This window comes from Pteronotus mesoamericanus, unplaced genomic scaffold, assembly GCF_021234165.1.
Source record: "Pteronotus mesoamericanus isolate MK-2021 breed Mesoamerican mustached bat unplaced genomic scaffold, CSHL_Meso_final contig_69, whole genome shotgun sequence".
Classification (NCBI taxonomy): Eukaryota; Metazoa; Chordata; class Mammalia; order Chiroptera; family Mormoopidae; genus Pteronotus; species Pteronotus mesoamericanus.
This window is the reverse complement of record NW_026555237.1, coordinates 3,146,270-3,170,410: the sequence shown is the minus strand read 5'-3', so window position 1 is coordinate 3,170,410 and position 24,141 is coordinate 3,146,270. Positions and strand designations below refer to the sequence as shown.

The 24,141-nt window shown below is 36.0% G+C and overlaps 1 protein-coding gene across 7 annotated transcripts in view; it reads left to right on the top strand.

Annotated features, from left to right (window-relative positions):
* The window catches only part of CUL2 (cullin 2), a 111,560-nt gene that overhangs the window by 67,904 nt on the left and 19,515 nt on the right, over positions 1–24,141 (top strand). For all 7 annotated transcript variants that reach the window (XM_054582320.1, XM_054582315.1, XM_054582314.1 and 4 more), the window contains 8 exons: positions 1,968–2,092; positions 3,790–3,897; positions 6,604–6,663; positions 7,363–7,491; positions 7,601–7,687; positions 8,158–8,310; positions 8,607–8,684; positions 15,354–15,420. In XM_054582320.1, coding sequence (XP_054438295.1) covers positions 1,968–2,092; positions 3,790–3,897; positions 6,604–6,663; positions 7,363–7,491; positions 7,601–7,687; positions 8,158–8,310; positions 8,607–8,684; positions 15,354–15,420 — 807 coding nt within the window. The remainder of the gene's footprint in view (positions 1–1,967; positions 2,093–3,789; positions 3,898–6,603; positions 6,664–7,362; positions 7,492–7,600; positions 7,688–8,157; positions 8,311–8,606; positions 8,685–15,353; positions 15,421–24,141) is intronic.

The following is a 24,141-nucleotide window of genomic DNA, read 5'->3' as shown; positions in this document are numbered from 1 at the left end:
TTTGTTGTTGTTGTTCTGAGTTATACTCTTAAGAACAGTCGTGACAGTGTTGACGACTATGAAGCGAAGGCTTTGCAGGATAGAATGACATCATAAAACCAAAGTAAGAAAGATAAGCAAACAGACCAGTGGAATAAAATAGTGTAGAAATAACCCATGCATACTAGATACTTGATTTAAGACAAAAGAGACACTGCAGAGGAGTGGGTGAAAGATGATAGTCTTTTCAACACATACTGCTGAGTCCTCTGGATATTCATTATTCATTTGGAAGAAAGTGAAATTTGATCTGTACCTAAGACACCATATACAGAATCAGTCAAGTCATTGTAGGCTTTTGATCTAAATGTAAAACAATAATACTTCTAGGAAATGATATTGGAGAATAATTTCATGACCTTGAAGTAGGGAAAGACATTTTAAATAAGACACAAAAGCACTAACCACAAAGGAAAGAGATCAATCAAGTGACTGAATTAAAATTAACAACTTTGGATCATGAAAAGATAAGCCATAGGGTAGAAATAGATTTGCAATGACTAAAAGAGATTCGTGTCCAAATATAAAATGGTCAAGATTTTGAACAGGCACAGCAGAAGAGAGAATATCCAAATGGCCAATAAACATAAAAAGGCCCTCAATCTCATTAAAATAGGGGAATGCAAATTAAAAGCATACTAAGATAGCAATACTTAGCATTTTTATATAAAATTTAAAAGATTAAAAATAATAAATGTTGGGAAGTGTGTGGATACTGGGAACTTGTTGGCTTTGAAAAACTGACATTAACTGCTCAAGCTGAATATATGCATGTATTATGATCTAGCCATTCCTCTCCCATATGTATTATTATCCCTGCCAAAAGAGGCTGCATGTATGTACAAAATTGTTCATAGCAACATTATTTGTAATAGCCCCAAACACTGGAAACAGCTCAGATATCCTATAACAATAGAATGGATAAAGTACATTATATTCATACAATGGAATATAATAGAAGAGTGAAAATGAACAAATTACATCTGCATACAACATCATACATATATGACCTTATAAACATGTTGAACGAAAGAAACTAAACATGAAAGAATTGTATGATTCCATTTTTATAAATAGTTCAAAACAGGCAAAACTAATCTGTGGTTTAGTACTTATGACAGTGATTACCTTTGCAGAAGAGCAAGAGGAATAGTGATTGGGAAGAGGTGTGAAGGGGACTTCTAGGTATAGGTAATGTCTGTTTTTTACCCTGGGTGGTAATTACATTGCGGGGGGAGGGTGTGTGTTCACTTGTGATAATTCATTGAGGCATACACTTTTGGCTTACGTGTTTTTTTGTATGTATACTTTAATAAAAAGTTTAAAATAAAAACCCTAACACTGAGACATCATTTTTCACCTCTCAGTGGCAAAGATAAAAACTTTTGATAACACATTGTTGGTAAGGGAGCTAGCTCCATGCTTTTGGGAGCTCTGTTTAGTAGGATCCTTCTAGAAGGTTAAGCTTTGATACAGCAGTCCTATTTGGAGGGGTTTATACTACAGATATTCTTGTCTATATGCAGGATTGTTAATTATAACATTGTATCAAGAGATTGGAAACAGCCAAATTTCTATCAACTGTTGAGTAATTGTTATGTATAACGGAGTGCTGTACAGTTGTAAAACATGAAGAAATGCTCTGTGTACTGACATAAAAAGATCTCTAAGTGAAAATGTTGTGTTTTGCAGTTGCAAATAATACACAAAATATACTATTTTATAAAAACGGGCAGAAGGGAGAATATGTATATTTGCCTGAATGTGCATGAAACAGCTTTGAAAAGATATTAACCACAATATGTCCATGGGGAGGAGGACTGGGTGGTTGGGAGGCAGGTGTGGGGGAATCTTCTGCATTTTGAACCATATATTACCTAATATATTAAAATATTTGGAAATCTAATAATCAAATTTTTCCCCCTTAGACATGGCAAATATGTATGTCTTACTCCGTGCTGTGTCCACTGGTTTACCTCATATGATACAGGAGCTACAAAATCATGTTCATGATGAGGGCCTCAGAGCAACCAGTAATCTTACTCAGGAAAATGTGAGTTACATAAGGAACTAGAACATTTTTCTCTTAATCAGATTATCATGGAGTTGGGTTTTTTGTTTTTACTTTATTAAACAGTGAAAGAAAAGTTTTACCATGCCAATAAGTGAAATATCTTTATTGAAGTGTTTCAGACCTAGAGTTTGCCGGACACATTTTGGAATTATCAAATTATTAGAAAATCATTGCATGAGTTAAGCTTCTACTTAGTTACACTGATATGTTCATATCTGTGCTATTTTTAAATATTTGTATTTCTTTGTAACTGGCACTAGTAGTTAGTTGTAGAAGTAATGGGATTGATCAGTGGTAATATAGAGAACTCACAATTTGCTTTCTTTATATATGCTCTGAATTTGGTAGCCCAGGAAGCAAATTTAGATGAAAACAATCTTCTCTAAATACATGTTTGCCTGCCAAAGTAACCAGCAGTGACCATCATGTTCCTAATACCCATCTTTCTTAAGAGTTCTCTGATAATCAAATGCCTATTTACAACAAGGCATCTTTCCTATCAGTGTATTTCTGTCATCAAAACTTGTTGGACCACCATGTTTTTATTGGTGATGTTTGATGAACAGAATAGATGTGACATGAAATGTTAGTTCTTTTTCCTAGGTAGAACTATTTACTTGTCATCTATAATGTAGTAATCTGTGCATAGACAATATTATTCAGGGGCGTTTTATATGCTCATTATTTGAGTTGTATATTTGTCTTTCGCAAACCTTAGATTTTATGTCCTACTACAATATTACATAAGTTTTCTATTTTTAAAAAACTCTGAGTTTATATCTTTATGTTTATTAGTCTGTGTTATTTATTAGGTTAGTGTACATTATTAGCTTTATAGATTCAGGGTATTAAACGACCTTAGGCATAGAAACATAGAATTTGATGTCAAGGACTGGGAGCTAGAAATACAAGAGAATGCATTTGTAATAAACTCAGATAATTTTAGCTGACTGAAATCTTAGATACTAACTTTTTTTCAATTGATTTTTTTAGAGAGAGAGAGGGAGACAGAGAGACATTGTTGTTCCACTTATTTATGCATTCATTAGTTGCTGCTTGTATGTGCCCTCACTGGAGATCAAACTCGCAACTTTGGCATATTGGGACGACGCTTTAACCAGTTGAGCTATCCAGCTGGAGCTAGATACTCACTTTATAATTATCCCCATTAAGAGTAAAAACTCACATTTGCACAGCTAAGTATTTCTTCCCTCTTAGATGTGGAGTATTGCCCAGCTCCAGGGTCCTCAATTTTCACAGATAATGGCTTTTGAACTCTGCTTTCTCTCTTAGCCTTCAGTGGCTTTGAAGGCAGTTTTTGTTTCTGTAATCCTCTATGAAACTGATAGACCTGGTGGTTCAGAGGTTGTACCTTGTTGCCCTTAAGATACGGTATTCCAACACACAGAGAGAAATGTGTTTTTTACACACACTTTGGCGGAGGAACTTTAACCCTGTATTTCTGGTGTTTAATGACAGCTGATTCAGCATCAAAGTTTTAGATTTTTAAGACCTTTTTAGCTAAAAATATTTTTTGAGGGTGTGTGTGTGTGTGTGTGTGTGTGTAACATTAATTTGCTTGGGGAAAACTTTACTTTTAATTAAATGACTATTTAATAAGCCTAATTATATCCTTGAAACTTCTTAAAGTGTGTTTTTGTACTTTATATTTTTAGATGCCAACACTATTTGTGGAGTCAGTTTTGGAAGTACATGGTAAATTTGTTCAACTTATCAACACTGTTTTGAATGGTGATCAGCACTTTATGAGTGCATTGGATAAGGTAACTTTAATAATACCTGTATCTACTGATGCTTCTCAATGTATGATGGGGTTATGCCCTGGTAAACCCATCGTAAGTTGAAAATGTCGTAAGTCAAAAATTCACTTAATACATCTAACCTACCAAACATTACAGCGTAGCTGAGCCTGCCTTAAACATACTCAGAACACTTAATTTTGCTGTAGTAGGGCAAAATCATCTTACAGTAAATACACAGTACAGTATCAGTTGTTTACATTGTGATCATACAGTTGACTGGCAGCTGTACCACACTGCCGCTGCCCAGCATCATTAGAGAATATTGTGCCACATATCAGCAGTTCTGGAAAAGATCAAAGTTCAAAATGCCCATTATAATTTTTATTGAATTCATATCCCTTTCTCACCATCGTAAAGTCAAAAAAATTGTGAAAACCATTTTAAGTCAAGGAATGTCTGTGTATTTGAACAATGCAGGGGATAGAGGCTCTGATACCCTGTAGTCTAAAGTCCTCCTATAACTTTTGACTTCCTCAGAACTTCAATATTAATAGCCTACTGATATTACCAGAAGACTTACTGGTAACATAGTTGATTAATGTGTATTCTGTATGTTCATTATAAGGTCTGTCCAGAAAAAGTCCAGCTGTTGTTAATATAATGAGAATGGTTTGTGCAACAATGATGTAACCTGGTAGCCAAGGAAAGTGGACTGAAACACACATACATGAACAATGACAACTTCACTGTACTAGTCAGTGGCGGCAGTAGATGCCATTGAGTGAGCATGTGTACTGTGTGCCTGTCACATTCAAAATAACTGAGCAAGTATAGCAATGAATCTGCATCAGATTTTGCATTAAGCCTGAACATTCCTCTGTGGAAACTATTCAAATTATTCAGAAGGCTTTCAGGAGCAATGCAATGAGTGCAGTGCAAATAAAAGTGTGGCATAAATGCTTCAAAGGTGGTCAAGAATCTGTTGAAAGTGATCCACATTCTGGAAGGCCTGCAACAAGGAGATCACCTGAGAATGTTGAACATACACAGGCTGCAGTCCACAAAGATCAGCAGCAGTGCGAGAACTAGATGCTGATCTGGGATTCCAAAAACTATTGTGTTCAAGACTTTGACGTAGGATCTTTGCATGAAATGTGTCATGCAAAATTTGTTCTGGGGCTTCTGCTACCAGAGCAGAAGAAACATTGTGCTGCAGTTACTAATGACTTTGATTCAAACCACTGTCAATGAACCAGATTTCCCCAAGAAGGTCATAACTGGAGATGAGTTGTGGGTCCTTGGCTATGATCTGGAAACAAAGACCTAGTCATCCCAGTGGAAGTTGCCTCGTTCTTTCCATCCAAAGAAGGAACAGCAAAGTCACGGCAAGATCAAGATCATTTTATCTGTGTTTTTTGATTGGGAAGGTGTTGTCTGTCATTAGTATGCTCCTCCAGGCCAAACAGTTAATAAGGAGTACCACCTCAGTGGTCTTACTTGATTGAGACATGCAATAAGACGAAGACAGTCACAGCTATGTGCAACTGGGCATTGCCAGCCTCATCACAACAATGGCGCCCGCTCATGAGTCACATTTCGTGCAGAGTTTTGGCAAAACATCAAATCACCCAGGTGACTCAGCCCCGCTACAGCCCAGATTTGGCACCTTGCAATTTCTGGCTTTTCTCAAAACTAAAATCAACTTCGAAAGGGAAGAGATTACAGATCGTTCATGAGATCAGAAAAATACGGCAGGGGCGCTGATGGCCATTTCAACAAAAGATTTTGCAGAGTCTTTGAACAGTGGAAGAAATGCTGAAGGAACTGTGTGAGGTCTCAAGTTGCCTACTTTGAAGGGGACTAAGTCGTCATTGTCCTATGTTTCTTGTATCTTCAATAAATGTCTCTTATTTTTCATAGTACATGGCAGGATACTTTCTGGACAGACCTTGAAGACTGTATTCTCACAGTAAAATAAGCTAGCGAATAGAAAATGTTATTAAGGAAATCTTAAGAGAAAATACATTTACAGTATTTATAGACAAAAATCTAGGTATATAAGTGAACCTGTGCAGTTCAAACCCATGTTGTTTAAGGATCAGCTCTAATTCTCTTTATTTACTCATTATGCTTTAAGATGGTTTCAGGATTGGGGTTTCTATATGAGATTTCTAATCTTGACAGGGAGATTAGCTTTAAATATGAAAATCAAAATAATAATAACATAGTAACTGAATGGGTAAATTGAATGTTTGAATTATATGGGAATTGAATTTTCCATTATTATGCCATACAAGGGGAATTGAATCATTAATAAACTCATGTTATGAAAAAACATGTATAATTTCAACCTTTTAGTGCTGATTTTTTGCCTTTGAATAAAATATGTAACTATATTGAATATTTGAAAGAAAAATAAATACATTTTACAAAATTTTGAATTTTGGTATGCTTTAAAGGAAAATTGCTTACATGATTATAAGATGTTTTAAAGTGTACTCTTATCTATGTTCAGATGTCAGTAATGAGTTATAAGAATAGCTTTCTGTAGGAACAGGATATGTAATTGTTCTATAATTATCATGAGGTATATAGTTAGAGGCTTTTACCCTGTGTTTGAAATTAAAATAAAATTAACAACCATCAAAATGCTGTTTTGTGTGGGGTAGTAATTTATGGATTATACACTATTACTGGTGCCTAATTACTGGTCTGTTTTCTACTTAGGCTCTTACATCAGTTGTAAATTATAGAGAACCCAAGTCTGTTTGCAGAGCTCCCGAATTGGTAAGTTTGATGATTACTTAAAAATAATCTTAAAAAATATCAGTAATAGAAAAAGAAAACTGAGAATGTCAAATTAATTTGTTTTTGTAGCATTTTTCAGAAAGAAGTACATGAAACTTAATTATTAAAAATAAAAATGATTGTCTGTATTATATATAATTTGACTTCTATTTAAGAAATGCAATGGCCCGTATATATGATTGCTTCTTAAGAAATAACTAAAGGAGAAAATATTGTTTTATAAAGTTTGAGTTTTAAAGAATGTCTGCTTTGAAATAATTTTCATTACTTTTCAGAGACATTTTATCTGAAATTGAAAAGAAATTTGATGATTAACTTTTTATAACCATTAAAGGAAACTTAATTACAAAGTTGTAAAAGTTTAAAACCATACCTGTTTAATGTCAAAAATTATAGATCTACACAAAACTCATCTAGGTGCCCTTTTGAAACTTCTATTATTTATATCAGTGTTTTATTATTCACTAAGTATTGGTTAGATTTTTTACTTGTTTAAAGTTTTTTTTAAATTTGCCTTATGACATTTTAAGTTCTTTCGTGTATGCTCATAATTTTTGAAAGTTTGGCTTTAAGATGGCAGAGACCCTATCCATTGGTACTTTGAATTGTCGTTTTACCTTTTTTGAGGCATATGTATAGAAGGTTCTTTATAAGATTTACTGTCAATTTCTATTTGAGCTTGCTAAGTACTGTGACAACTTACTAAAGAAATCAGCGAAAGGGATGACTGAGAATGAAGTGGAAGACAAACTCACCAGCTTCATTACTGTTTTCAAATATATCGATGATAAGGATGTTTTTCAAAAGGTAAGTTGTAAATAGAGAAATTTTATTTGTTTTATTCAGATATGATTTATTTTTAAGCTTTAAGTCATCAGCAAGGAAATAATCTTTAGAAATATTTTTTTTAATATAGTTCTATGCAAGAATGCTGGCAAAGCGTTTAATTCACGGATTATCTATGTCTATGGATTCTGAAGAAGCCATGATCAATAAATTAAAGGTAATGGATGCCTTTGATTTAATCATGACCTAGAAATTATTCATCTAGCACATAAAGATGTTCATTGTGGCATTATCTATAACAAGAAATGATTCATCCACAGGTAACTGGTTAAATGTTTAATGGTATATACAAATAATATATTAAAGGATTGATCTCTCTCTATATATAGATAAAGAATTATTCACAAGATAAACAGTGTTAACAAAAGATTTGTATTACTTGTAAATAAATACACCTAAAATATTTCTTTAAATACAAGTTTTGTAATGCAGTTGAATTTTACTTTATTTTTGTATCATATTAGCTTACACATTAATGAAATTAATTGTAGCTGATTGATATTTATCTTGAGTTACTCAGTAGACAGACCCTTGACCATAGACTTAGCAATAATAACGTGTTCTTATTAATCGGTATGGTTTATTATTTTTCTTTTTAAATTGTATATTTTTTAAAACTTTTTACAGCAAGCGTGTGGTTATGAGTTTACCAGCAAGCTACATCGGATGTATACAGATATGAGTGTCAGTGCTGATCTCAACAATAAGTTCAACAATTTTATCAAAAATCAAGACACAGTAATAGATTTGGGAATTAGTTTTCAAATATATGTTCTACAGGTATGCCTATGTCTTTTATTGCAGGCATTTGCTAATCATTTCAAATAGTTTAATACAAAGGATTAATGAATGAATGGCTGATTACATTTCTTTCAATCAATGGATTCTAGCTTCTAAAGTTATGTTATATTGACTTGGAATGGAATATGTCATGATAGTAATGCTGATGAGTTTTATCAACATTTTGAGGAAGGGGAAAAAAAGAGGTGTTTTAGTTGTTTAAATGATTTTATAAATATTTACTTTCAAGTTAGATGTTTATCTGTGCAACTTTTCAGTTTACTTTTTTCTTCTAGGCTGGCGCTTGGCCACTTACTCAGGCTCCTTCATCTACATTTGCGATTCCCCAGGAATTGGAAAAAAGTGTACAGATGGTAAGTTTGTGGGATATATATTAGAAGACCTAAGGAAGTTTAATAATTGTTTCCATGTTATAGCACTTTATTTTTCCAGAATCTTAACAGCTTGTGCGATATGAAAATATATTCACAAATTATTGTTAATCTACCTTGTAGGAAGAATGTAAATTATTATAGTCACTAATGTTAAAACTCAAATGCTAAGGTTGTCCTAGAGTTCTTTGTCAAAGCATGTCTCTAACACTGAGTTAAATCTATTATCTGCTCTTATTAGTTTTAAATTATAAAAATATTTGGTATTAAAGTTTAGAACCTAATACTTGACATTTTCTAATTTTTTTATTTGAATTTTGAGCCATTTTTATACCTCATTTATTCCTTGTAGTAGTTATATTTATTTCTGAGCTATAATTTAGGTAAATATATATGGACTGTGCAATACTATACAGAAATGGATTGAAATTGGAAAATTCAAATAAAAATTGCCTTAGAGTGTGACTGAATAGAAAACCTTAGAATGCTTATTGAAAGCTTTTGAAGAGATTGTAGAGACTACTATATCTTCAACAACTTTAAGAAGATATAATTCATATACCATATGTCTTAGTCTATTCAGGCTGCTATAACGAAGTACCACAGACTGAGTAGCAAAATTACAAACAATAGAAATTTTATTTCTCACAGCTCTGGAGGATGGAAGTCTAGGATCAGGGTACCATGTACCAGGGCCCTTGTCAGGTTACACACTTACTGTAATTCCACATGGAAAGAAGGAGATAGGGAGCTCTCAGAGGTCCCTTTTATGAGGATACTAATCCCATTCATGAGGGCTCCATCCTCATGACCTAATTACCTTCCAAAGGTCCCACTTTCTAATACCATCACATAATACATTAGGAGTTCAACATATGAATTTGAGGGGAGACAAACATTCAAACCAAAGTACTCTCACTTCACTCATTTAAAGTATACAGTTTCAGTGGTTTTTAGTATATTCACAGAGTTATGCAACCATCATCACCATAATTAATTGTAGAACAGTTTTATTACCCAAAATTACTCCAAAAGAAATCCCCTGTGCATTAGTCGTTATTCCCCATTTCCCCCCAACTCTTCCTCCCACTCTTACCCCAGCCCTAGCCAGTGGGTAGATTTGTCTATCCTGGACATCTCATGTGGAGTCATGTCATAATGGTCCTTTGTAACTGCCTTCATTGACTTAGTATAATGTTCATCCATGTTGTAGTGTGTGTTGGTAGTTCATTCCTTTTTATTCCCTTTTATCTGGAAATTATATTCCCTTGTATGGATATGCCACATTTTATTTATCTGTTCAGCAGTTGATGGACATTTTGGTTGTTTCTACCTTTTGGCATATTAATAATACTGCTGTGAACATTCATGTACAAGTTTTTGAGTGGACATGTTTTTATTTTCCAAGAAAATGACCCTTTTTGATTCTCTTAACTCACCAAAAGATGCTTCTTATTTCATGATTGGTTTTGTCTAGAGAAATCTTCATTATCTTTTAAAAGCCTCTAATGTGGCAGTGACTTGAGGTTGTGAACCAAAGAGCTATACATACATTTGTGAAGTTTAAAATGATAATGGTATTCAACTATACTATTTCCTAGAGATGTTCAACAATGGGTAGTTTGAATTACTTTTTAGAGTAAGTTTGTTATTTTTGTTTCTTTCAAAATAAGGATTATGCATAAAATAACAGTGTGGTCTCTGGAATCATAATTCCTAGTTTCAAATATTTATTACCACATTTGCTATGATCTGTGGCTTTGGGCAATTAACTTTTTTTTTTTTTTTTTTTTTTTTTTTTATTCTCACCCAAGGACATGCTTACTGATTTTAGAGAGTGAAAGGGAGAGAGAAAGAGAGGAGGAGAAACATCAAATTCAGAGAGAAACATCCATTGGTAGTCCTGACCAGGGACTGAACCCACAACCTAGCCATGTGCCCTGACCAGGAATTGAACCCTTGACCCTGCGGTCTATAGGATGAAGCTCCAACCAACTGAGCCACACCGGCCAGGGCTAGCCAATTAACTTTTTAATTTTTTTGTTAACTGATAATAGTACTACCTCAGAGTGTTGATAGGAAGATGAAATGAACTCATGTAAAACACTGAAGTACTTAGCCTGGTATATAGTGAGTACTCAATAAATGGTAGCTGACAGTACAAGTAATAGTTAAGTAGTTGTGGTAATAGAATACAGCACTATAAACAGTCAGATGCATTTCAGGATACCAGGCTTCAAGTGGATTTTCAGAATTGGAGTATAATTCAGGACTTTTTGCATATTCTTAGAAAAGTCATTAAAGCACAAACTATCAAAACTATATGAAGAAGAGTATTCATTTGGATGGGCAGATTATGAGCCCACATTATTATGAATTTTGCAGAAAGGATGGATGCAAGGAAGAGCAAGGTTTTGGGTATCCAGGTAAAGCATTTTGATATATTTGTATCCAGGCAAGAGAAACTGACCCCTTACTTTTGACAGTCATTTTTTGGTAATGATTTTATTTACTCATTTTTAGAGATGAGGGAGAGGAGGAAGAAAGGGACAGAAACATCAATGTGTGGTTACCACTGGGGACCTGGCCTGCAACCCAGGCATGTGCCTGGACTGGGAATCAAATCAGCAACCTTCTGGTTCGCAGGCCGGCACTCAATCCACTGAGCCACACCAGCCAGGGCTACTTTTGACAGTCTTAAAACATTTCTTCTTAAGAGCCTGCTTTTCCAATTAAAATTAAGGCAGAATAGGGACTGGCAGAAGTAAAGTTTCCTGCTAACTTTATGTTGTTCTTCTCTCTTCCCTTTCAAATAATTGAAATAATTGTTTTCCAATAATTTTTATTTAATTTTTTGAAGTTTTTGAAAAAATTTCAATTACATTTGGCATATAGTAATACGTAACTTTCAGGTGTACAACCCAGTGATTAGACATAATTTACTAAATGATATCCTAATAAATCTCATATCCATTTGACACCACACATAGTTATTACAATATTATTGATTATATTCCCTATGCTATAGTTTACATCCTTGTGACTGTTCTGTAAGTGCCAATTTGTACTTAATCCCTTCACCATTTTCACCCATTTCATCAACAACCTCCCATCTAGCAAATGTCCTCTGTGAGTTTGTTTTTGTTCTACTTGCTTATTTTGTTTTTTAAAAATTCAATTGTTGACAAATATATAAGGGAGGGACAAAAGTAGGTTTACAGTTGATATGGAAAAATAATACAAAAATTAATAAATAATACAAGAATAAACTGTTTTGCATACTCACAACTATAAGCCAACTTCCACCCCACCTTGTATTGCCATTTTATTATTGAAATTTTTCTTTTTGTTTTTTCTTTTTTATAAAAAGATTTTCTTTATTTTTAGAGAGAGGGGAAGGCAGGGAGAAAGAAAGAGGGAGAAACATCAATGTGTGGTTGCCTCTCATGTGTCCTTCACTGGGGACCTGGCTCACAACCCAGGCATGTGCCCTGCCTGGGAATTGAACCAGCAACCCTTTGCCTCACAGTCCGGCTCCCAATCCGCTGATCTACACCAGCCAGGGCTGGTTTTTTCTTTTTAAAGAAGGCCCTTTAACATATCATATAATGCTGGTTTGATGGTGATGAACTACTTTAGATTGCTGTTGCCTGGGAAACTCTTTATGTGTGTTTTCTGTTTTCTTAGCTTCTAAGAAATTTGATCCTCTGCTTCATCTACTCCACTATTAATTCCCTGTAATATATTCTTCATTTCAGTTAATGTGTTCTTCATTTCTGAGTGGTTCTTTTTTATGTTTTCTAGTTGTTTTTATGTTTCCTATTTCTTTGTTGAAATTTTCACTAAGTTCATCTATTCTTCCCCTAAGTTCATTGAGCATCCTTATTACCAGTGTTTTCAATTTTGCATCTAGTAGATTGCTTGTTTCCATTTTGTTTAGTCCTTTGTCTAGAGTTACATTCTGTCCTTTCATTTGGGACATATTTCTTTGTCTCCTCATTTTGGTAGCCTCCCTGTGCTTGTTTCTGTGCATTAGGTAGAGCTGTTACCTCTTCCAGGCTTGGTAGAGGGGCCTTATGTAGCAGGTGTCCTGAAGGGTAGAGTGGCATAGCCTCCCCATTCACCGAAGCACTGCACTCCAGGTACAACCCCACCCTGGGCTGTGTACTCCCTCTCCTTGTAGTTGAACCTGGATTTCTGTTGGCATGTCAGTGGGAGGGATTTATCTCCCTGGCCAATCAGCTGTGAGGGCTGGCCCTGACCACTGGAGTGAACAGTCAGCCCACCCCATGGAGCAGAACTTACTTCATTAGGGCTCTGGTGCCTGCTGAGTTTGCCTCTTGAATATGTCACTTGTGCAGGTGATTGGGTGGTGCTTTGATATGGTCTGAAGCTGTCTTACCCGGCTGCCCACTGCCTCTTGGACCTCCTGGGAAGTTCAGGCCAATATCAGTCTCCATCTGCGTTCTGCTCCAGGAGTTACCTGGCATGAACTACAAAGCAGTCTGCAGATGGCTGCTACTTGTGCTGGGCTGAGAGGTGCCCAGGAGAGGCCAAACTGCAAACCAAGGCCAGCTGCTGTTACTGCTGGGCCTGGGGCCACTAAGCAAGAGGTAGGGGGCACACCAAGGCCAGATGCTGCTTGTTGAAGAAATTTTAACGAAATTAATACTTTTTTAATACTATAAACTTTATTTATTAATGTGTGACCTTCATCAAGTTTTAGTTTCCTCATTTATGAATAGGAAGTGGGAGTCTTTCCTACCATAAAATTATACTTCCAACAATACTTTTCTCTCCATTTGGATTTTTTTTAATTACCAGTAGAGGGAGTTTGTCCTCATATTTTTTTCCCAGTCGAAGTTTTCAGTTACATAAGAATGAAAATCCACCTGTGTTTACTTAATAGTGTACATTTTTCGCATGTAAATTAATTCATCTTAATGGTCATTATATTTTTTATCTTAACCTTAAATATAGTTTATCAAAAGTTTATTTTATATGTATGTATCTTAAAACTGGAAATTAAGCTTTAATTAAAAGTAACTCATTTTGCACATTAGATAAATTTTCTTTTCTTTCTTTTATTTACCCGGTCCACAGACCTGAATAATAATGCTAAAGAAATATAAAATTTTCTTTATATTTCATCATCATCAATAAAACTTTTCTAATAGTACCAGTTGCTAGGAGTAAAAAGGTAAAACATGTACCTTCAAGATCTTAGAATACATATCCTAAAACTAGTTTTGTATTTAAATAATTCGTAAAGAGCCTTTTAGACTTTGGTTTTCTCAAGTTTTAGAAACGTTTTATTTTACTTTTGTCCGAAAATTCATTATGAATGTTTCATAATTAAATTATGAGTTGTATAACAGTAATTGGATTTTATTGATACCCTTGGAGATTATTAATTAGTCAAAGCATGCTACTGGGATCCTTTTGTGACGTATTTTTAAATTTTATCTTTATCTACATTAGAACTGGTTAGAACCAGGAAGAAAATCTTAAGTATTCCAGGTGTCAGTCATTTCCTTTCTGTCATGCAAAGGGTTTGGTGGACTTGCTCATACACGAGAAATCTGCACCCTTGGACAGAAAATATGCTTAACAAGTTTGAGCTTCTGGGGACTAGGCAAACTTGGAATAAAATGCTGAAAGAATTTACTAATTCCCTTGGCTGGCAGTTACCAATTTTGTTGTTAAGGAGTGGGCATAGTGCAGCTGATAGGTCAGGTGTTCCTAATTGCTTTATTTAAACTTCTTTTTGAAAGTACGGAAGGTAAAGTTTGATAGACAAATGAAAGCTTTAGCTATATTATATACAGCACATCATGCTAAAAAGTCCGTCCACAATTCTGAATTGTGATATAATGCATTTGTTTATTTTCAGTTTTGTAATAAAGTTGAGTTTTTATCTTTTTATATTGAGGTATTTTTTTAGTATTATTTTCGTACTGTATATTATGTAACAGCTCTTTAAAAGTTACAAATTCTTTGTTTTTTGGACTGGTGTCCTACAATTACACATTGAATCCAATGAATGATTTTCTTATATTTCAAAGTTACGATAATAGAATGTTAAATTTAATTTTTTTGAATAATATCAACAAAAGCAGATACAAAGACAAGTACTCTGAAGCTTTGCTTGAATGAGTGACTGGATGTGGAGGTTACATCATAGATATCACTTCATAGGGAACCACAGATATATTAATCTACTTGCCCAGCAGAGGTGTACATTGGCAAATAGATTAAAAGTATGACTTGTATTTTTATATTGAAATTTATATGACGGTGTTTTTGTTCAGTCCTTAGGATTTATGAAGTCTAAATTGATATCTTTAAAAAATGACATTGAATCACTATGTGATTTCTGAATTTATACAAAAAGTCATATTTTCAGGGCTGCATTTTAGTGGAGAAAGAGTGTGCTGGACAAGGTTGTAAAAAGAGTTGGAGTAATATTTGTATGATGTTGTTTAGAGACTTGCATGGATGTGTTTTCTGATCTGTAAAATGAGTAGGTATGCCAGAAGGGCTGTAATGTCTTTTTTATAACATGAATATTTTTAACTTTTTAGTGTAGTCAAGTAAGTTATACTGTAGTAGCTGAAAATAATTTGATTTTTTTATTTTTATTTTTTACAGTTTGAATTATTTTACAGCCAGCATTTCAGTGGAAGGAAACTTACCTGGTTACATTATCTCTGCACAGGTAAAATGAACTTAACTATATATAGTGTAATGAAACTTACCTGCTATGATTATGTTAATAATTTAGAAAGAAATTCCCTATAGCCTAATCGTAGTTTTTTTCCTAATGATTTTTTAAAACCTTTTCTCCTTTACCTTTCTTTTTTGTTACAATTAAAGCAATAATGAAATTGAAGTGCAGCACTTTTTAATAGTATTTTATAGTTATGCTGCTTATATTATTACTGCTTATTTTAAGTTTTTCTGAGTTTTATAATGGTTTGTTACATTTCTGTAACAAACCACTTGTTATAAACATTAGAATTTTATTTAGAAACTCAGAGTTGATGAATGAGATACTCTAAAAAACCTGTTCTTGCTAAATATGCCAGATATTCTTGGAAATTTTATTAACTGTTGTAGCATCATAAGACAACATAACATTTGGTTTTTATTTGTGGCACTATTAGTGAACCGCAGTAGTAAATGCTTGTCCCACAATGTCCCAGTTAATTCACAGTAGTTTCCAATTTTAGAAAAGTTTAATCAGAATCTAATCATTTCCTTTGCTTCTTTCTGGAACAGTGAGGGCTACTATTAATTTATTATTATTATTAATTAACAGTAATAGTAATTAATAATTATTATTTTAAGTAGGGGTAAAATCTGACTGACTGTAGACTGTGTGCAGTTGCTCTAAGATGCCTGAAGATGTTAGGTTAGCCACAGCAATGACTCCCAGATTGTCTACTTATGCTTTGAAAATGCAGTAAATTAACTTTCCTTTTTGTATAAGAAGGAAAGGGTATATATATGTTCATATGTATATGAAATGGTACAGAAAAGTGTCTTAGAAATGGTAGAAGAAAATCTGGTCAATTGCCATAAACTTTATTAGGAAAGTCTTTCTATACATTCACCTAAGAAAAATTTCATGTAAGTACTTAATTTTTCTTAAGTGCCATTTATTTGACTAATTAACATTTGGAATGTGATCTCTCAGTATGTTAGTAATATTAGGTCATAATAATTAGTACAAACAAGGTTTATCTTTATTGAACAACTTGGGCATTTTAATTTTTTCAGTGGTTTGTGAACTAGAGATGTTTATTGATATTTTAATAAGTCATTGCACTTTAATTTTACGTCTGTTGTGAATATTTTATAGTCTCATTTAGTAAATATAATTGATTTTAAGGAGAAAAATGGCAAGATGAGTGTTTCAGATAAGTAAAAAAGCAAATATACTTTAACATACTTGAATTTAATTTACTTTTACTTCCTCTTCATATCTGTCTTGGGAATTTGAAACTCTCTTGATTATTCTCATTACCTTAGCAATAATCTACCTGTCTCCTAAAGTAATTTTAATGAGAAATGTACTTCTTTGGTGTTTGGCAACTAGTTGTATACAGAAAAAAATGGAAAAGTATGTACATAGTTTTTGCAGTTGGAATTTGGTCTGACAACTCTTATCAATAGCATATAAGTGGGAAAGAAAACAACTTTCTTTTTCTGTTTTTGAACTATATACAAAATTCCCAAGCAGGTCCATAATAACCAGGTTTGGGGAGCTCTTTTATTTTGTTTTAGTGTTGTGTATTTGTACCTTAATTAAAGCCAAATAGTTTCTTGCTTTGGAAAGAGTTATTAACCTTGTAAATTCATTTCTCGTTTGAGTCACTGAAACCATTGGGTAAAGTTTGTTTTCATTTTGTCCCTAAACAAAAACGTTCTCAAACACCATCCATATTTAAGATACTTGTTGTGGCCGTGGCCAGTGTGACTCAGTTGGTTGGACTGTCATCCCATAGACCAAAGAGTCAGAGGTTTGATTCCCAGTCAAGGCACATGCTTGGGTTGTGGGTTCGGTCTCCCTTCAGGGGCATGTGTGAGAACGCAACTGATCATTTCTCTCTCACGTTGATGTTTCTCTCCCTCATTCTCTCTTTCCCTTCCCCCCTCTAAAATCAAAAAACATGTCCTTGGGTGATGAATTTAAAAAAAAACAGAACTTGTTCTGGAGTGCCCGAAACGTTGGCTCTGATCCTGGCCTGGTTTACTCAGCAGTTTGTTTCTTGAGAACAACAGTATTTCATACTTACATGCATAATCAGAATTACTGTTTAGTAGCCCATTTCCACATTCCCAGGTATTTTTATGTTATAAGCCAAGAGTCTTCACAAATTGTTGGAAATGGAGTATAAAATGCTATTTGAAAGAATTCAGAATCAGAAGATGTAGGGTTAAGTATTAGCCTACTGGCTTTGTAACATTGAGCAAATTACTTAACTTCTCTGTTTTGTTAACCCTTTATCTTTGTAAAATTCATCGATTGACTCAGAGAAAATCTTCTGTGTTCCAGATACTTTTAAATCAAAGTTTTTAGTTACTCAGCCCTCAGAAAATTCACATCTATTTGGTGGACAGCAAGTAAATAATTACAGTGCAATGTTTTGAATGTTATAATGGAGAGGCAAGCCCAGAGTATTAGATATCACACAGAATGGTGGTGGCAAACAGCTATTGAGTAGATAACATCTAAACTTGGTTTTCAAGGATGAATATGACTTAGCCAAAACAAGCATAGAAGAGTGTTGAGAGTGTATTACCAACAGAAGTAAAGATTTTAAGAATTAAGCAGTTTACAGCAGCTAATAGCAACCTTTATCACATCTCATGACACACACAATCTAATTACTAAAATTATATATTTTTTGCTGATTTGACACAAGCATAGGTATAATTGTGATTTATTCATACCAGATGGCTATTATTGTGTTTGTTGTCATTTTTTTTATTTGACAATCTAAAGGGGAAAAGGTCAGTACCCTTGACTAAATAGCCAGTGTTTTTTAAAAAATTCTTGCCACACACCCATTGAAAATCACTGGTCTACAGTATTGGATGTGACAGTTGCTGAATGAGAGAAAGATGAAAATTCCATTGGATTTATGACTAGGACATTGGATAGGATTATTGTGAGAGAACAACTTGATGAAGAACAGTTACAGAACCTGGAAGCTGTTGCACTCTCTGGTTATAAGTAAATTCATTTGTGGCATTGTAAGAAGTTGCAGGAGTCCTAGGTCAGCTGTGGAAAGATAAGTTGAGAAAAGATGAACTTAAGGGAGACTTCACTGCATAATACATAGATCTGTAGATAATACACAGGTAATACATGTGGTTAGCTCACGTTAGCACTGAACTGTAAGTCATTATATGTGTCAGTAGTTAATATTTGCTAAGATTAAATCTGGCATATCTGACAAAATGAAGGTCACACTGTATTGTTGTGCCTATCTTAAAAGTGATTGTATCAGTGACTGAATTCTTTTCATTATTGATTTCAAGTATTTCAGCAGCCTAAATGGTGAGTGGTTTTAATATTATCTAATGTCCAGTCAATGTTCAGATTCTCTTTGATTGCTTCCAGTTACTTTGATGCCTGATATTAATGTAATTAAAGATTGCTAGTTGCGTTTGGTTTTGGTGTCTTCGCTCTTCCTTTTCTTACCAAGCGCAAGCAGTTCACCACTTGGGGAGCTCTGTTCAAGAATAAAATGTGATTATTGCAAAGTAGCTTTATTTACTTGCAGCAAGTAGAGGAGACAGGATTCGTATCCAAAACTCACTCTGTGGGAAGGGAGGCTCAGTCATTACTTATGTATGTACACTATTTGTTCAATTACATATTGATTACCTTCATCCAGTTTAGTTCCTGTCAAGCTCATCCTGTTTACAGCTGATTTGCAAAATGCTGTGCTACATTCTAACATTTAGCAAGAATAACATTTATAACTACCCAGACCTGTGATTTTTTCACTCTTCAGTCTTGAGGGCCTAGGGGCAAGGGTCATACTTCTGTAACTGCTTCCTGCTGAACGTGGTGGACTGAGTACATCTTTGAGTTAAAGGAGTGAAATTCTCTGATCTCATGAAAATCTTAGGACCCTCTAGGTTCTGGGATTCCTGAGAACAGAAGTGCAAAATAGTTACTAATTCTTTTGAAGAGCATCTTGAGGTCAGACGGGTTCACAGCAGAACCACGGATCTTGTTCCTGTTCTCATGGAGTGGTAGAACTGGCTTCAGTCCAGAGTGATGTGTCCAGCAAGATAGATCTTGTAGCTTCAGAGAAGAATGAGTTGTATATAACACAGAATGGGGACATGTATGTTTTGGGTTTAGTTAACCTTGCAGGGGTCCTGATTTCCAGGTTTTTATATATACCCAGGTCCCTGGATTATATAGGAATAGCTTAGTATTTATTGGTGTGGGTAAAACCAGGTTAGCAGATTCATTTAAGTTTTCAGTTACCTTTCCTATTTGGATAATACTTTTAATGGCCTGTTCTATAAATGGGTCTGGGCATCCTAAAATTGGAGAGGAGCCCAAGAAGGGCCTACCCCTTAACTTTTTTACATAAGTTAAAAAGTACTTAATTTAAGCATTCCGTTAGGTGCTACCCTGATTGAGTTAAGGCAGTTGGTAATAATTCAAGCCAGGTCTCATGAGTTTCTTGGCACAGTTCGGCCAGGGTCTTTTTGAGCATTTGATTACATCATTTTGTTTCTCCTGAAGACTGTGGTCTCCACAAAGAATGTTAAGACCCAACTAATTTGGAGACCCTGTACTACTCCCTTTATTATGGCTACTGTGAAAGCTGGACCATTGTCACTTTGAAAGGTCCTAGGGAGTCCGAACATACCATTCCTTAAGCAGGCTTTTACAACTTCATTGCTCCTTTCATTTTGTCAGTTTGGGAATGCTTCAACCCATCTAGTAAATGTGTTTACTAACACTAATAAGTATATGAGTCTTCCAGGAGCAGGGGACATTACTGTAAAGTCCACCTGCTACTCTTCTCTGGGCAACATTCCCGGACCTGGACTACCTGACTTGCAGGTGGTACCAGAGGTCTAGTATATGCATGATTCTTTGTGCCTTGTACACAGCTAGCCATACGCTATTAATGATTCTTCTTATGTCCTGGGTCACTGTCACCCAAAGTAACCATTCCTTCCCATAATGTGTAGAATCATGGGCTTCTTTTACTGTTTTCCAAGCCGGCCCTTGAGGAACAAGTATCTTTTAGTGTTCATGTATCAGCCTCCGCTTAGATGTAGGAGTCTCCTTAAAGCTCCATTCCTGGGCAATTTTTAGATCATTTCTGGTACACATGAGTGTAGTGACTAGAGTCAAGTTGGGAAAGAGGGCCATCTGAACTACTGTTTTGCTTAAAGCCGTTCTTTCCCGGTGGCATCTGGAAGGCTACTCCCTTTTACGAGCTCCTCTCTGACGGCCCCTGCAATATACCACTGCCCTTTTTTAGCTTTTGTAATGGCCTGTAATAATCTTCGAATTAGGGGTCCTAATTTATCTTTTTGCTTTCAGGCATCAGCAATTTCTGTCCCAGGTAGCCCTGTCGGCATGGACTATGCATATTTATGAGGGTTTTTTCCTCCTCATTCAGGGCTCTGGGTCAGTGCAATGAGCTGGGCTTTTTGAGCAGAAGTTCCAGGGGGAAGAGCTCCTGCTTCATTGGTGTTGAACAAGGATACCACTGCATACCCTGCCCTTCTCACTCTTCTGGTTATAAAGCTACGCCCATCCACGCACTGTATTTCTTCTGAGTTGGCTAATGGCTCACTTTTAAGGTCATTTCTACTAGAATGTACTGTTCAGTAGTTTCAGCACAGTTAAGATCTGGGGCTTTGAAGGAGGTTGGCAGTAAAGTAGCATGATTGAGAGTGTGACAACTTTTTATAGTGATGATGGGATTATCCAATAACTTGGCTTCCTGTTAACCAGTTATTTCCCTTGGTTTCAAGGGCCATGGCTGCCTGCAGGGTGTGAGGTCCATGTAGTTAGAGCTGTGCCATTGTTAAGTTTTTTCCTTTTAACGTTAACACTACCTTGCAGCCACTGCCCTCGGTCAGGGCAGCCACCCTTGTGCTACAATTCCTTGAGTCTCCTGCACAGAAAATTCACAAGGTTTTTCCAAATCAGGCAGGCCCAAGACAGGAGCTTCCTGCAGTTTTATCTTTAGTTTTCAAAAGCATTTTGGTGCTCTTTGTTGTATTCCAAGGGGATATTCTCTTTTCCTTTCAACTTATCATAGAGAGTCTTGGCTGTAAGTCCAAAATTAGGTATCCAGATCCTACAAAGTCCTGTCATTCCAAGAAAACCTCTCAACTGCTACCAGTTCCATGGCAGAGCTAGACTGACTATTACTACCTTTGACTCTGCTGGTAGGTGCTTCTCTGTCCTTGAAAAATAAGAAAACCCCATACTTACCTTCTGGTTTGGATATCTAGACTTTTTTCTAGGATACTTTGTATCCCCTTTTTGCTAGATGATTTAAGGTCAGAATAGTATTTCTGTCTTAAGTTTCTTTCTCACAACTGGCAATTATAATGTCACCTACATGTTGTAGGATAGCCCCGTTTTCAAGCTGGAGGTACCTCAAGTCTTTGACAAGAGGCTCCCCAAAGAGTGTTGGGGAGTTTCTGAAACCTTGTGATAGAACAGCCCAGTAATACTGAAGAGTTCTGATGGGTGTCAGGATCTTCCCATTCAAATGGGAAAATCTCCTGGGATTCGTAGTCCAAGGAAATGCAAAAGAAAGCATCCTTTAAATCTAGAACTGTGTAGTATTTGTTAGATCCTGGGGGACTGGCCAACAGGGTATAGGGGTTAGGAACAGCAGGTAGGGTGTATATACTTCATTCACAGCCCTTAAGTCTTGTACAAATCTATATTCTCCTATCCCCAGTTTCTTGATGGGAAGGATGGGAGTGATACAGAATGACTGACAAGGCTGAATGAGTCCTTGTTTGAGAAGTGCTTTTAGGATGGGGCAGTTCCTGTTTTTGCATCAGGTTTCAAGGGGTGTTGTTTAACCCTGGGCCAGTGGTCTGCTGTTTGAATACTAGTTTAACAGGTAGGGCAGTCTTTGCCCTTCATCGTCTCCTTCTGCCCAAATAACTGGATTAACCTGGTCGAGGATCTCTGTGGGCATAGTTTGCTCGTCTTTCAGGGCCCAGTGGAGAAGGGCCATGAAATCTATTCCTTTATCCTTGGGAATTAGTAGTTCAACTTTTTCTTGGTTTAAATATATGTAGCCCCCAATTTACTTAGTAGGTCCCTTCCCTAAGGGGAACTCAGCACTCAGGTACATTAAGGACAGAGTGTGACAGCTGTTTTGACCCTATGTCACATGTCAGAGGCTCAAGAAATTTCTTTGCGTGGGGCTTTCCTGACACCCCTTTAATACTATGCTCCCTCTTAGAGAGGGAGCCTCTCCAGGTAGTAAAAACAGAGTATGTGGCTCCAGAAATTCAATATTTTCTTCTTCTTTATTCAAAGTAACCCAGGGCTCCTCATGGGAGATTGAAATGTTATCTTTGGAACCAAAAGGGGAGCCCCCAGACCCCATGAGTCTTCATCTTCTGTCTGAGGTAACTGCAAAGAATTAGGAGCTTCCCTCTCCTTTCTGTGAGGATGCGTGGAGCATTCTTTCTCCCAGTGACCCTTTTGTTTGCAATATACACATTGATTAGACTCCAGCTTTGCTGGACATCTTTGGTTGGTCTAATGGTGTGGGTTGGGGTCACTCACCCAAGGTGGTCTCCTGCCTCCTGTCCTCTAATTACCCAGTGTCTAGAGGGCAACGGCCAGAAAAGCAGTCTGCTTTTTCATTTTTCCTTCTTTCTTATTTTTTTTCTGTCACATCTCTGTTGTTAAAAACTCTAAAGGCCACCTCTGCCAATTGGGAGGTGGGAGTGGTAGTTCCCACCACCATCTCTTGTAACTTCTATGGGTATCCAAAGCACTCTGAGATGCAAAGTGAGTATTCAGGAGAGCTTCACTCTCTGGCTCTTTGGCGTCTACTGTGGTGTATTGTCTTAAGCATTTTCAAAAATTTTTTCCTAAGAAGGCTGAAGGGTTTTCATGGAGCACTTGCTGAATGTTTCTAACTTTAGCCCAATTTGCAGGGCAGCAACCAGTGTCCTTTATACCCTTCAGCAGTAAGTTCCTATAACATTCAGGGTGAGCCCAGTCTGTCTGGTCATTGCAGTCCCACTGAGGATTAGCATTGGGAACTAAATCATCTGCCTGCCACCGGATCTGATTATTAGGCTGAGTAATATGTTGTTTATCAGCCTTTTCCTTGGTTTTGAACAGTACAGTAGTTTTTTCCTTGATAGTGATGAAGATGATTAGGAGAGATTGAATATCTTCCCAAGTGAGATTATAGGTCATGCATATACCACTCATCAGGCTAATAAACCCCTCCAGGTAAGCTTGAAGTCCCTTCGTATTTCCCTTCGGGTATACAGATCTGATGTCAAGAAAGGACCATTTGCCCCCATCCTTGTCCAGAACCTGTCTGAAGGGGCGTAATTTAGCCTTTGGGCTGGATGAAAACTAGTACCTTGACAGGTAGTGGACTCAGGTAGCCAGGGATATAGGGGTGGAAGTATTAATTTCCTGTTCTGAAAAAGTTTTCAAAGTCATTTCTAACCAAAGGCGTTTAGGGGAACCAGAAGAATCGGGAGGCTGATAGCTGGGAGGGGAAGCAAAAGGGAGCCTAGAAGAAACAGGCCTCCCTGGGAAGGGGGCATGGCCCCCCGGTTTGGGGGCACCTGGGGGCAAGAAATCAAGGAGGTCATCTGGGAGGCCCTCAAGAACTGGCAATGTCTTGGCTGATGACTCAGTTTCCAGTCCTTGGGTCCTCTT